Source organism: Gadus morhua, chromosome 11 (assembly GCF_902167405.1).
Source record: "Gadus morhua chromosome 11, gadMor3.0, whole genome shotgun sequence".
Classification (NCBI taxonomy): Eukaryota; Metazoa; Chordata; class Actinopteri; order Gadiformes; family Gadidae; genus Gadus; species Gadus morhua.
Genome location: NC_044058.1, coordinates 29,670,983 through 29,684,018, shown reverse-complemented (window position 1 = coordinate 29,684,018; position 13,036 = coordinate 29,670,983). Strand labels below are relative to the sequence as shown.

Here is a 13,036-nt window from a genome sequence, read left to right as displayed (position 1 = left end):
TAATATCAAAGTTTTTAATCATGGCTCATCGACACACAAACAAAATTCAATATTTGCAGATTGTAATCATAAAGAAATACTTTTTTTCGCCCTGAATAAAATAAAAACACTATACATTGCATTACAAGACGAGTATGAAAACACGTGGACAGTAGCTCATTTGGCCATGTCTATGAGGCTCTGTAGCGAGGTGGGCACCCAGGTCTTCTCCCCCTGGACGAACACCACCCCCCGGTCGATGTAGACCACGATGCGGCCGAACGTGTACAGCTGCTTGCCCTCGAAGCGCTTGGCCACCAGGGGCATGAACACGATGTTGTTCTCCTCCGCCTTGGCCTGGATCAGGTCCTTGAAGTTGGTGGGCAGGCCGGCGCTGACGCGCTGGGCCACGCTCTCCGCCTCGCGCCGCTCCTGGAGCGCCTCGTACTGGAAGTCCTTCCTGCGCTCCGTCTGCGTCAGGTAGGCGATGTTCTCCCGGGCGCCGGGCTGCATGTAGCCCCCTGGTGGTCGGGAGGGCAAGGGGGGAGAGGGGAGAGGGGGAGAGGGAGAGACGGGGGGAGGTTGACAGGGGGAGAGAGGAGAGAGAGGGAGGAGAGGGGAGAGAGAGGGGGAGAGGGAGAGAGAGGAGAGGAGAGGGGGGGAGACGGGGAGAGAGGAGAGAGAGGGGTAGAGGGGAGAGAGGGAGAGGAGAGGGGTAGAGGGGAGAGAGGGAGAGGAGAGGGGAGGAGGGGAGAGAGAGAGGGGGGAGAGGTGAAGAGAGAGGGGGGGAGAGGGGAGGAGGGGAGGGAGAGAGGGGGAGAGAATGCAGAAGAAAGAGGGAGAGAGAGAGAGGGGAGAGAGTCCAGAGTTAACAGTGTAACAGTTCAGTGTAACAGTTCACAGTGTAAAAGTTCACAGAGTCACATTTTAATATTTCTTCTTCTACATCTCTCCACCGATGCACTTGTATACGAAGGCTGAGTGGGTTTGAAGCCCCGACCAGGGTTGGTCCACCTACCCACGCCCGAGGCCACGGCCCGGTTCATGATGTCCAGGGCCTCGTTGAACTTGTCCTTGATGAGCAGCTGCGCCAGCAGCGTGTCGCTGAACGAGTTCTTCCAGCCCAGGTACCACTTGGTGATCTCCTCGTAGTTGGGGCTGTTGCTCAGCCACGAGCACAGCACCTGGAGAGCAGGGCCGAGACAAACCAGGGTATCACAGAAACAGACTGAATTTTTAGTCTTCTATTCTGGTGCCACTCAAAGCTCCATACGTTTCCCACATTCAAACGGCGCCGGCGGTGTCCTCCATTCAAGACAGAGAGCCAGCTGACCTGGAGCAGTGAGGGTGAGGCGTCTGCCTCAGGGACACCTCGACACTCAGCTCGGAGGAGCCGGGGAACCAGAAACCGTCCGGTCACCAGATGACCCGGCCTTAGCCAGAGCTACAGCTGCACTATAATAAAGGTCATCTAAAGCCCCTTAATGTTCACCGACCTGAGCTCCACCATAACAAAGATCATCTAAAGCCCCTTAATGTTCACCGACCTGAGCTCCACCATAACAAAGATCATCTAAAGCCCCTTAATGTTCACCGACCTGAGCTCCACCATAACAAAGATAATCTAAAGCCCCTTAATGTTCACCGACCTGAGCTCCACCATAACAAAGATCATCTAAAGCCCCTTAATGTTCACCGACCTGAGCTCCACCATAACAAAGATCATCTAAAGCCCCTTAATGTTCACCGACCTGAGCTCCACCATAACAAAGATAATCTAAAGCCCCTTAATGTTCACCGACCTGAGCTCCACCATAACAAAGATAATCGAAGCCCCTCTAGTTCACGAACCTGGAGCCACTTGGGGAAGAAGTTCTTGTCCAGCAGGGACATGAGGCTGGAGAGGGACAGCATGCTCTCCCAGTCCATCACCCAGTGGAAGGGCTCCATCTGCTGCTGGTGGGGGTTGATGACCAGGTCCCCGAGACACAGGGCTGTGGGGGGGCAGAGGGGGACCACACATCAAGCCCCCTGCTCCTAGACCGGTGACTCCCCCACCTCATGTACGGAGCCAGCACCCCCTCATCAACATCACACCCAAAAGGTTTCCCTGTGACTAATGTTATAATTAGGATTTAGCCTCATAGCTTAATGGTCTCAGTTCTATTTTGGCTAAATTGTGATAGCTAACCCATCTCTACTCTCCTGACGCTGCTGATACACTGTGACTGATTGGCTGTATCCTAAGCCAATCAGAAGGCTTTCTACATTCCATAATCACCATCTGCCTGATTAATTTATTTGACCTAGGCATTTGTGACACTAAATATAAGATGAACCTTAAAATGTGACTCAGGCAAGTATGCTACATACTTGCCTGAGTTAGCTCTGGCCTCAGGTCAGAGACCTGAGGCCAGAGCTAGACCCCCCTAGACCCATCAACGCTAGACCCCCCTAGACCCATCAACGTCAGACCCCCCCCTAGACCCATCAACGTTAGACCCCCCTAGACCCATCAACGTCAGACCCCCCTAGACCCATCAACGTCAGACCCCCCTAGACCCATCAACGTTAGACCCCCCCCTAGACCCATCAACGTTAGACCCCCCTAGACCCATCAACGCTAGACCCCCCCCTAGACCCATCAACGTTAGACCCCCCCCCCTAGACCCATCAACGTCAGACCCCCCTAGACCCATCAACGTTAGACCCCCCCTAGACCCATCAACGTCAGACCCCCCCCTAGACCCATCAACGTTAGACCCCCCTAGACCCATCAACGTTAGACCCCCCCCTAGACCCATCAACGTTAGACCCCCCTAGACCCATCAACGTTAGACCCCCCCTAGACCCATCAACGTTAGACCCCCCTAGACCCATCAACGTTAGACCCCCCCTAGACCCATCAACGCTAGACCCCCCTAGACCCATCAACGTCAGACCCCCCCCTAGACCCATCAACGTTAGACCCCCCTAGACCCATCAACGTTAGACCCCCCCCTAGACCCATCAACGTCAGACCCCCCCCTAGACCCATCAACGTCAGACCCCCCCAGACCCCTCCAGGTCCGTGCAGCCCGGCCGTACCCAGCTTGGGGAGGATGTTCTTGACCATGAAGGCCTCCCAGGCCCCGGGGGAGAAGACGTCCTTCCAGGGCTGCAGGATGAGGCGTGCCGAGGTGTCGCTGGGGTGCCAGCGCTGCAGGGCGTTGGCCAGCTTGCTGCGGATGGGCGGGTAGAGCGGCTCCAGGCGGGCCTGCAGCAGCGGGAGCCAGGGGTGGATCCAGGAGTGGATGGGCACCGTGTCCGTCAGCGGGTTCCAGGTATCCACCTGGACGCCCCGCCCGGTTCATTAGTACCACACGTTTCGTCACGCACCAGGTCAGAAGGGCTTTTACTTTGAAGCAGATACAAATCTTACGAATTAAACACAACCTAGAATAAAGTGCACATCGTAGACGTAACTAAACACTCCCTAACCAGACGCACACAGACACACACGCAGTAACACACGACTAAAGACAACAGCGCAGTGACATTCACAGGACCCCCAGGACCAACAGAACCAGTACGATGCGGTCAGAGGTCTGGGAGCCGCTGGGGGAGCCGACAGTAAGCGGAGCGCCTTGCCTCTCTCTGGAGCCGGGGCAGGACCAGCTGCTCCAGCAGGTGGTCCACGATCCAGACGGGCAGCAGCGGGGCCCACACCTCGATGCAGTCCACCATGGGCCCCACGGCGCGAGGCTGCCAGCCCGACACGGAGGAGCGCATCACGGGGAGCCACACCTCCCACAGCAGCCTGGGGACACAGCGAGGCACAGTCCTCTACCATCACTGAACCGTTCAACACACCACATGACATACACCGAGGCACAGTCCTCTACCATCACTGAACCGTTCAACACACCACATGACATACACCGAGGCACAGTCCTCCACCATCACTGAACAGTTCAACACCACATCCCACACGCTGAGGACATCACAGTCCTCTACCATCACTGAACCGTTCAACACAACACACACCGAGGCACAGTGCTCTACCGTCACTGAACAGTTCAACACCACATCACACACGCTGAGGGCATCACAGTCCTCTACCATCACTGAACAGTTCAACACCACATCACACACGCTGAGGGCAACACAGTCATCTACCATCACTGAACAGTTCAACACACCACATCACACACGCTGAAGGTTCCCATCACATGGAGACGATGCCCTGGTTGACCCATCAGCCCAGACCCTTGTCCCCGGGGCCCTCTCACCTGTGGTAAGGGTCCATGTTGGCGTCGGGGGTGGTGGAGTGCAGCTGCCTGGACTCCAGCAGCGCTCTCCACTGCCCCACCTCCTCCAGGCCGTAGGTGCTGTCCTACCACGCAACACAGCAAGGGGATTGGGGTGAGGAAACCCCTTTCAGAAGCTCAATAACTTCATTTCCAATGGGAAACCGTCTGTAGGCTCGCGGTGTTCTGATACAGCAGAGTACGGCTGCGTGCGAGTTGGGAAACAATGGCGGACTGGAACATCAACTCTACAAAGAACCACAGAGACGGTGGACTGGACAACAGCGGCCCTGGATTTGTGCCGGTCAGAGATCTCTGACCAGCTCTCTCCTAACCCTAACATCTAATCCACAGAACATGTTCTGCTGCACACTCTTACATTACTAAATGATGTTATCACTAGAATATTTAGGGGATGCTGGGGACAACACGTTTAACCGATGTCAACAGGCCGTACTTTGAGGGGGTCCCAGGTGCGCAGCTTGTCCTTCAGCAGGGGGTACACCACGGCCACGGCCAGGTCCGCCAGCCCCATCACCTTGTACTCCTCGTAGTAGTCCTTCTGCAGGGTCTCGAAGATCCCAGCGCACTCCTACAGGAACAGGAAACACATCACAGAACAGGAAATACATCATAGAACAGGAAATACATCACAGAACAGGAAATACATCATCAGAATGGATATTAGCATAACGCATGTTAATATAACGGATATTAGGAGAACATATATTTGCATAACGGATATTGATACAACGAATCTTAACCTTACGGATATTCATATAATGTACAGTATATTAGTACAAAGTATATTAAGATAACGATTATTAGTATGTTTATTAATATAACATATACTAACATGAGGTATATTAATATAACGCTTATTACTATTCGTAATATAACGTATATTATATAAAGTATATTAACATACTGTATTTTTTATCTGGTATATTTTAGTATAACGTATGTCTATCAACATGAAGTATTTTAGCATAGGCCTCCTGTGTATTGGTATAAGGTATATGAATCTAGATGTATAGGTTAGTGTTGGAGCGGTAGGTACCTGCAGGCTGGGTCCCTCCCCAGGGGCGCTCTCCCCAGACTGGAAGCGCTCCACCAGCTCCAGCACGGCCTCCACCCTCCGGATGGCATCCTGCTCCACCTCCAGGCGGCTCTGCAGGGCGGAGGCCTCGTGGCTCAGCGTCACCACGATGTCCTTCTCGTGCTGCAGACGCCTGGCCGACTGGGGGAGGGGGGGGGGGGTCACGAGGGGAGGCAGAGAGAGGGAACAGTTCTAGATCAGAACCCACAGAGAGCTCCTCACGAGCATAGGGCAGAGCCCTCGGGGATGAGACGATATGAACCCCAGATGGGTCATTCAGGTGTCACGGCAGAAGGAAGGAGAAATGTAAAAGATCAATATATCAATTATATATGTATCCACACACACACCTATCCACACACACACACCTATCCACACACACACACACACCTATCCACACACACACACACACACACACACACACACACACACACACACACACACACACACACACACACACACACACACACACACACACACACACACACACACACACACACACACACACACACACACAGGCCCCCGGTGGGCGGGCGGGCCCCACCTGCAGGATGTCCTGCTCCGTGAGGTCGATCAGCAGCTGCAGGTTGTGCTCCAGCTCCGGCAGGGTGAAGCCCGAGGGCCTCTGGTCCCGGCTGGGCAGGGCCTCCTCTGGCACACTGTGCTTGCTGGTCATCTGGCTGTAGCTGGAGTAGACCTTCTGCTCGCGCCCGGTCATATCGATCACCTACCAGGGAGCCAGAGAGCGCCGTCACAATCACAGACAGAATGAAAAACAGCTGGACAGGAAGATATTAAAATATAGATAAAATATAAATATAGAATCAGAAATAAAACTAATTTGCAAAATGATAATGTGTGGCTGTGCAACTGTCAAAATTAGACATGAGAGAGGAGCTGATGCTCTTCTTCATCCAAGGATGAGCTGATACTCTTCTTCATCTAAGAATGAGCTGCTACTATTCCTCCTCTAAGGATGAGCTGCTACTCTTCCTCCTCTAAGGATGAGCTGCTACTCTTCCTCCTCTAAGGATGAGCTGCTACTCTTCCTCCTCGACGGGGACTCCAGCCGGAGGCGAGGCGTCCCCTGTGCACCCACCTTGACCTGGGCCAGCTCCCCAGCGGGGGTCCCGGCGCTGCGTCCGGCCAGCTTGCCTTTGGCCTTCAGCTCGTCCACCGTCCTGAACGAGTACTTGGGCTTCTTCTTCCCGGCCGGGTCCCGCCGCCACTGGCCCAGCTCCTTCTGGAACTCCTGGAGGAGAGAGGAACCCTGCGGTTAGGCTCTGACAGCGGACGCTTCCCTCCAAGACTCAGGAGGGAGCAGCGCACGCCGGTTAGGAAACAACCGCTGGACAGAGTAGAGTAGCCAATAGCCATTAGGTATCAGAGCATCTTTCATTGAAGTGTTATTAGTTTAAATGATGAAGACGTACCTTCTCCTCCTCTTCTTCCGAGTCCACCTTGGGGAAGTCCTTGAGGCTCTGCTGGGTGCGCTCGTTGCCGTACGCCCCGACCGCGCCCTTACCCTTCCGCACCTTGGCCTCGATGGGGTTGATGATCCCTGCAGCGACAAAGCGCCATGTCAGGCTATCACTTCAATGTGTTGCCGTTTATATCTTAAAGGTGACATATTATACCACCAGGTGTGAGTGGGATTAGCCGTTTTGAAAATGTGCAGCTTCTGACATCACAGGTGGGCGTGTCCACCTAGATGTGTGACGGATAGATGAGTCGTTTGCTACAGTCCACCGGATAGGCTGGCAGACTGATCTATCCAGCACACATCTAGACGGACACGCCCACCTGTGGTGTCAGAAGCTGCACATTTTCAAAACAGCTTGTAACGGCTAACACTAATGGCTAAACACTCACACCTTAGGGATATAACATGTCCCCTTTAAACGCTGTCTAAACGCTGGTCTCATAAGACCCGCACACCTTGAGCGTTCTTCCCCAGGCCTTTGCCAGGCTGGTAGCCCATCTTCTGCAGGAGCTTCTGTCCGATCCCCTTGGTGTGCTTCTCCCAGTTCCCGATGTCCTGTCCTGTCCGCACGCCTCCGGCAAACCGTTGGGGTTGGTTCCCACGGAAATTTTCTCCCTGGAAAAAGAGTTGTGTTTTACCGGGGTCACTGAATTAAACTAACAAGTAGGCAGTTCGAGAAAAGAGAGAATTATTAAAGAACATAAAAACAGAATATGGTCGTGTTTGTACATTACGCAGAATAGATACACAGGGACAGCATACTGCATACTGTTAAATTGTTCACCATTCCACTGAAACCTATGCCACTGCTGATTCAACTCTGAAGTCAAATGACAACGTCCAATCACAATGAATCATTTTCTGAAGTAGACAATCAAATTAAAATCACAACTCTTGCAGCAAAGTTAAACATTACATCAACATATGTATAACGATGTAAACATGTGAATTATACAAATACCGTCTGAAGTTTTTTAGGTGCCGCCCGGCGTGATGAAGGCGGAGGAGGAGGAGGAGGAGCAGAGCCTCCATCATCCGACTCCTCTGAGTCCTCGGGGTCCTTCTGTTGCTGCTTCTTCTCCTCCGCGGCGCTCTTCCTCAGACCGGCGCTGATGAAGTTCACCGGGGCCGTGTAGTCCTTGGACCTGAAGGGGAAACCCGACAGTATGGGAACCAATTCGTCATAGATTATGGACAGTCAGAAGTACAGTATATATATATTGTTCTACACATCAAGATTACTCCTAACTTTACTTTTGCGTTGATGTTTTAGTTTGTATTTCAGCAGACGTAATTTCCATGATCAGTGCTGCACGCTGAATGTAAAGACACAACATACATGTGTCGTGTCAGGCTACAGTATCTGCTTGAGCCATTCGTGATGGGATGATGGGTCAAAGCGTGACTTACTTCATGCCTCCACTCCGATCCACACACTTTCCATGACTTGTGTACGCTGAATATGTGAAGACGCACAGCATACATCCCTGCGTTTCATCGTGTCAGGCTACAGTATCCGTTCAAGCAATTTCGGATCAAATGGTGGCTCAAAGCCTGACTTACTTCTTGCCCCCGAAACTGGGCCTTTCCCCCTCGTCGTCGGAGTCCCGGTCGGCCCAGATCCCGTAGGTCGCCTGGTCCTTGGTCTGCCGGTGGCGGCGCCGCTCCGGGTTGAACTCGTTGGCCAGGTCCCAGTCCGTCACCTCAAAGCTCTCCATCTCCACCCCGTCGTCCTCCTCGGTCCTCCGACCGTACAGGTGGGACATGGACATGGCGAGACTGCCTGGAGATCGGAAATGCCAAGGTATTATTTTATATTATTTATATAATATTACAGCACACGATGAGGGCGAATGACGTTAATGTTACATGAATACAAGCGGCAAAGTGTTGAAATCATACAACAATCAGTACATGCACATGTACTATAATTAAACCCGATTATTGATCGTCATCAGTAGTGGATAATTATTAATTATAATGTAATGAAAGTAAATAAGTTAAGAGTCTGGTGGAGTAACGTCCACATTATTGAACACATGAGGCTAAATAAGCACCACTTGAGACATTAATGCGCATAGGAGGTTGATGATAAACGGACAGAGTAGTGCAACGTTATTCACCTGAATCCTCGCCTTATCCGGCGTATAAATGTCTTAGTTTATCACTTTACACGATAAACGAGGGTTTGTTATCGCGGCTAACGACACCAGCACGACCACTTCCGGTTGACGTCTGCTCAACCGGAAGAGTAACGACATGTGCTACACTGAAGGCGGTCCGACCCGAGTTCTACAATAAGTAATCGCCCCTCTGTTGCTGAACGTGTGAACGCATGACAACACAGATGTGACTGAATGTGAATGTGTTTGGAGGTATGAGTGAGAAGGCGGAGGAGTGGCAGGTGGCCCGGAGGAGGAAGGGAACCCCGCGGAGGTCCAAGGCGCCACAGGTGAGCCTGACCCCCCAGGATCAGGGATGTTGTCAGGATGAGTTCAATACCAACAAAACCCTTCTGCGGATAAGAGAAACCATGTGAGTATAATAAGTCACATTGATATATATATATATAAAGGGAATCAAATGTGCCCACAGTCCTCCAATCACTTCCACCACAAGCCCATGTAATAAATCCACCCTAACCCTCTTCTGTAGGTCTGAGTTGAGATGTGAAGACTTTTGGCTTGATTGGAAAAGTGAGTAAGATTACGTTATTTATCATGAAAATACAAGTTGATCAGCCTCGTCAAAATTAAACTGATTGGTGGAGACACAATGAAAACATGTGACTGAACCCGTCCCCTCAGAGCGGTTGTTGTCGAGCTCAGCGACCGCCGCAGCACCTTCACCAGATGGTGGCGCCCCTGAGCTACCTGTGGACCAGCAGGAGGAAGGCAGCGTTGGCACGACAGCTCCCGGGCTGGAGTGTGTCTGCTACGGCCTGGGTTCCTTCTCCTCCTGCGTCTCAGCACGCTACCAGCTGGCCATGATGCTGCTGCTGCTTGAGGCTCTGGAGGTCAGATCAAGCAGGGGGTCCCCTTGTTGCCGTTGGATCTCACACACAACACAGTCCCATTCAGTACTGCTTCATCCACCCCAAACCAGAAAGGCTTTCCTTTGAAACAATATTATATGATTTACACTAAGAGACAGCGTTCATAAGTTTGAGCCAGAAGCCAACGTGTACTTAAAAGTCAGTCCAACTTTATTGATCAGTATACACGTTCTAACGACAAATTCAACACCTGATACTATTTTACGACGTCCTTGAACGAGAGCCAGTTGGAATGTTCTCAGGTCGGTGTTGGGGATTCACCACCTCCTTTAATCAGTGCTGCGACTTGTCTTGCGGAACCGGTTTGATGCGCATCGTGTCACATGACCTTCTCTGTAGATCCCCCCTCGGCTGTGCTGGGTGTTTGATCCCGTGTTCTCGGCAGGAGAGAAGGAGGTGCTCCGAGAACTGGATCTCTCGGTTCTCACCGAGAACGAGGTACGCAGGGTGTGAGGAGATACCGGGGCATACTTTATACGTCATTACATTATGGAACAGCTTAACCAAAGCTTAACCAAAACTTACCCCTAACCCTATTCTAACCCCAACCCCTAACCCTAATCATAACCTTAACCCCTAACCTTAACCCTTACCCTATTCCTAACCTTAATTATATTATGGCCCTAACCCTATCCCTAACCTTAACCCCTAACCCTATCCCTAACCTTTACCCCTAACCCTATTCTAACCCCAACCCCTAACCCTAATCATAACCTTAACCTCTAACCTTAACCCTTACCCTATTCCTAACCTTAATTCTATTATGGCCCTAACCCTATCCCTAACCTTAACCCCTAACCCTATCCCTAACCTTAACCCCTATCCCTAACCTTAATCCCTAACCTTAACCCCTAACCCTAACCTTAACCCCTAACCCTATCCCTAACCTTAACTCCTAACCCTATCCCTAACCTTAACCCCTATCCCTATCCCTAACCTTAACCCCTATCCCTAACCTTAACCCCTAACCCTATCCCTAACCTTAACACCTAACCCTATCCCTAACCTTAACCCCTATCCCTAACCTTAACCCCTAACCCTATCCCTAACCTTAACTCCTAACCCTATCCCTAACCTTTACCCCTATCCCTAACCTTAACCCCTAACCCTAACCTTAACCCCTAACCCTATCCCTAACCTTAACCCCTAACCCTATCTCTAACCTTAACCCCTATCCCAACCTTAACCCCTAACCCTAACCTTAACCCCTATCCCTAACCTTAACCCCTAACCCTAACCCTATCCCTAACCTTAACTCCTAACCCTATCCCTAACCTTTACCGCTATCCCTAACCTTAACCCCTAACCCTATCCCTAATCTTAACCCCTATCCCTAACCTTAACCCCTAACCCTATCCCTAACCTTAACTCCTATCCCTAACCTTAACCCCTATCCCTAACCTTAACCCCTAACCCTATCCCTAACCTTAACCCCTATCCCTAACCTTAACCCCTATCCCTAACCTTAACTCCTAACCCTATCCCTAACCTTTACCCCTATCCCTAACCTTAACCCCTAACCCTATCCCTAACCTTAACCCCTAACCCTATCCCTAACCTTAACCCCTAACCCTATCCCTAACCTTAACTCCTAACCTTAACCCCTAACCCTATCCCTAACCTTAACCCTGTGTTATTACATGGGGTTCCATAATCGTACATAATATTCAGTATGTGTTGCTTGTTAATGCTCTATCACATCGGTGTGTAATAATTCTTGTTCTAAGGAGGGGAAGCGATTGACGAAGAGGCCGACCATCTTCTATCTGATGCATTGTGGGAAAGCGCTTTACAACAACCTGCTGTGGAGGAACTGGGAGAGAGAAAGGTTACCTCTGCTGACCATCATAGGGAACAGCTTCTCTGGCATCCAGGAGAGGTGTGTACACTACAGCTGTACACGTTGTTCAATGAAGTAGGCCATGTACTAACTGATCGTTAACAGTCCAGGGTGGATGACAGTACCTCAAGAGGTAGACCTGATCACCTGGCAACCCGAAGGTTGCTGGTTCGATCCCTGAACAAGGTGTCCCTCAGCAAGACACCTAACCCTGACTGCTCCTGACCAGCTGGCTGTTTCCTTGCATGGCTGACGCTGCATCTGGTGTATGAATGAATGTATGGGTTTATGAATGGGTGGATGAATGGGTGATTGAGTGGGTGAATGAATGGGTTAATGGTTGTATGAATAAGTGAATGAATGGGTGTATGTATGCAGTAGTTGCTGCTTCTGGTTTATGAATGGGTTGAATTAATGGTTGTGTGAATATGTGAATGAATGGGTGCATGAATATGTGAATGAATGGGTTAATTGGCTGAATGATTGGCGTGTATGAATAAGAGTATGAATGGGGGAATGGGTGTATAAAAGCCACTAGTTGTACAGTGTTTAAAATCCTGTTTAATGCAGTCCTCTTCTTCTTCTTCTTCCCCCTCCTCCTCCTCCTCCTCCTCCCCCCCCCCCCCCCCCCCCCCCCCCCCCTCAGGACGGTGGAGCGGGAGCTGCGCCGGGACTACCTCTTCCTCCACCAGGCGGTGGCGCTGTGCGAGGAGCGGCCGCTGCGCTGCCCGCCACGCCTGCTGGACGTCTTCAACGACACGGCGCTCATCACCTTCCCCCCCGGCCGCCTCAGCCAACTCCCACAATGCACCTGGGCCGAGGCCGCCGAGCCGCGGTACGAACACTGCCCCGACCTGGAGATCATACGGAGGGAGGAGGAGCAGGGGAGGAGCTGAGGAGGAGGAGGAGGAGGAGCTGAGAGGAGGGGAGGAGGAGCTGAGAGGAGGGGAGGAGGAGCTGAGAGGAGGAGGAGGAGCTGAGAGGAGGGGAGGAGGAGCTGAGAGGAGGAGGAGGAGGAGGAGGAGGAGCAGGGGAGGAGCTGAGGAGGAGGAGGAGCTGAGGAGAGGAGGGGAGGAGGAGCTGAGGAGGAGGAGGAGGAGGAGGGGGAGGAGGAGCGGAGGAGGAGCTGAGAGGAGGGGAGGAGCTGAGGGGGAGGAGGAGGAGGAGGAGCTGAGAGGAGGGGAGGAGCTGAGGGGGAGGAGGAGGAGCTGAGGAGAGGAGGAGGAGGAGGAGGAGCTGAGAGGAGGGGAGGAGGAGCTGAGAGGAGGGGAGGAGGAGCTGAGAGGAGGAG

At 52.0% G+C, this 13,036-nt stretch overlaps 2 protein-coding genes across 2 annotated transcripts; one reads left to right on the top strand and one right to left on the bottom strand.

The window, feature by feature from the left end:
- Positions 1 to 80: 80 nt before the first annotated feature.
- On the bottom strand, positions 81 to 9,127 carry tfip11 (tuftelin interacting protein 11). The gene is made up of 15 exons (XM_030370268.1): positions 8,974 to 9,127; positions 8,414 to 8,633; positions 7,812 to 7,995; positions 7,306 to 7,465; positions 6,801 to 6,928; positions 6,467 to 6,619; positions 5,912 to 6,094; positions 5,329 to 5,508; positions 4,726 to 4,860; positions 4,251 to 4,354; positions 3,610 to 3,778; positions 3,067 to 3,310; positions 1,831 to 1,973; positions 998 to 1,163; positions 81 to 500 (listed from the first exon to the last, which is right to left on the bottom strand). The coding sequence occupies exons 2-15, from the start codon at positions 8,620 to 8,622 to the stop codon at positions 157 to 159; spliced, it is 2,502 nt and encodes an 833-aa protein (XP_030226128.1). The 5' UTR covers positions 8,623 to 8,633; positions 8,974 to 9,127; the 3' UTR covers positions 81 to 156.
- On the top strand, positions 9,099 to 12,673 carry srrd (SRR1 domain containing). The gene is made up of 6 exons (XM_030370270.1): positions 9,099 to 9,385; positions 9,506 to 9,546; positions 9,658 to 9,866; positions 10,245 to 10,343; positions 11,633 to 11,784; positions 12,392 to 12,673. Exons 1-6 carry the CDS (start codon positions 9,228 to 9,230, stop codon positions 12,639 to 12,641), a joined length of 909 nt encoding a protein of 302 aa, XP_030226130.1. The 5' UTR covers positions 9,099 to 9,227; the 3' UTR covers positions 12,642 to 12,673.
- Positions 12,674 to 13,036: the final 363 nt, after the last annotated feature.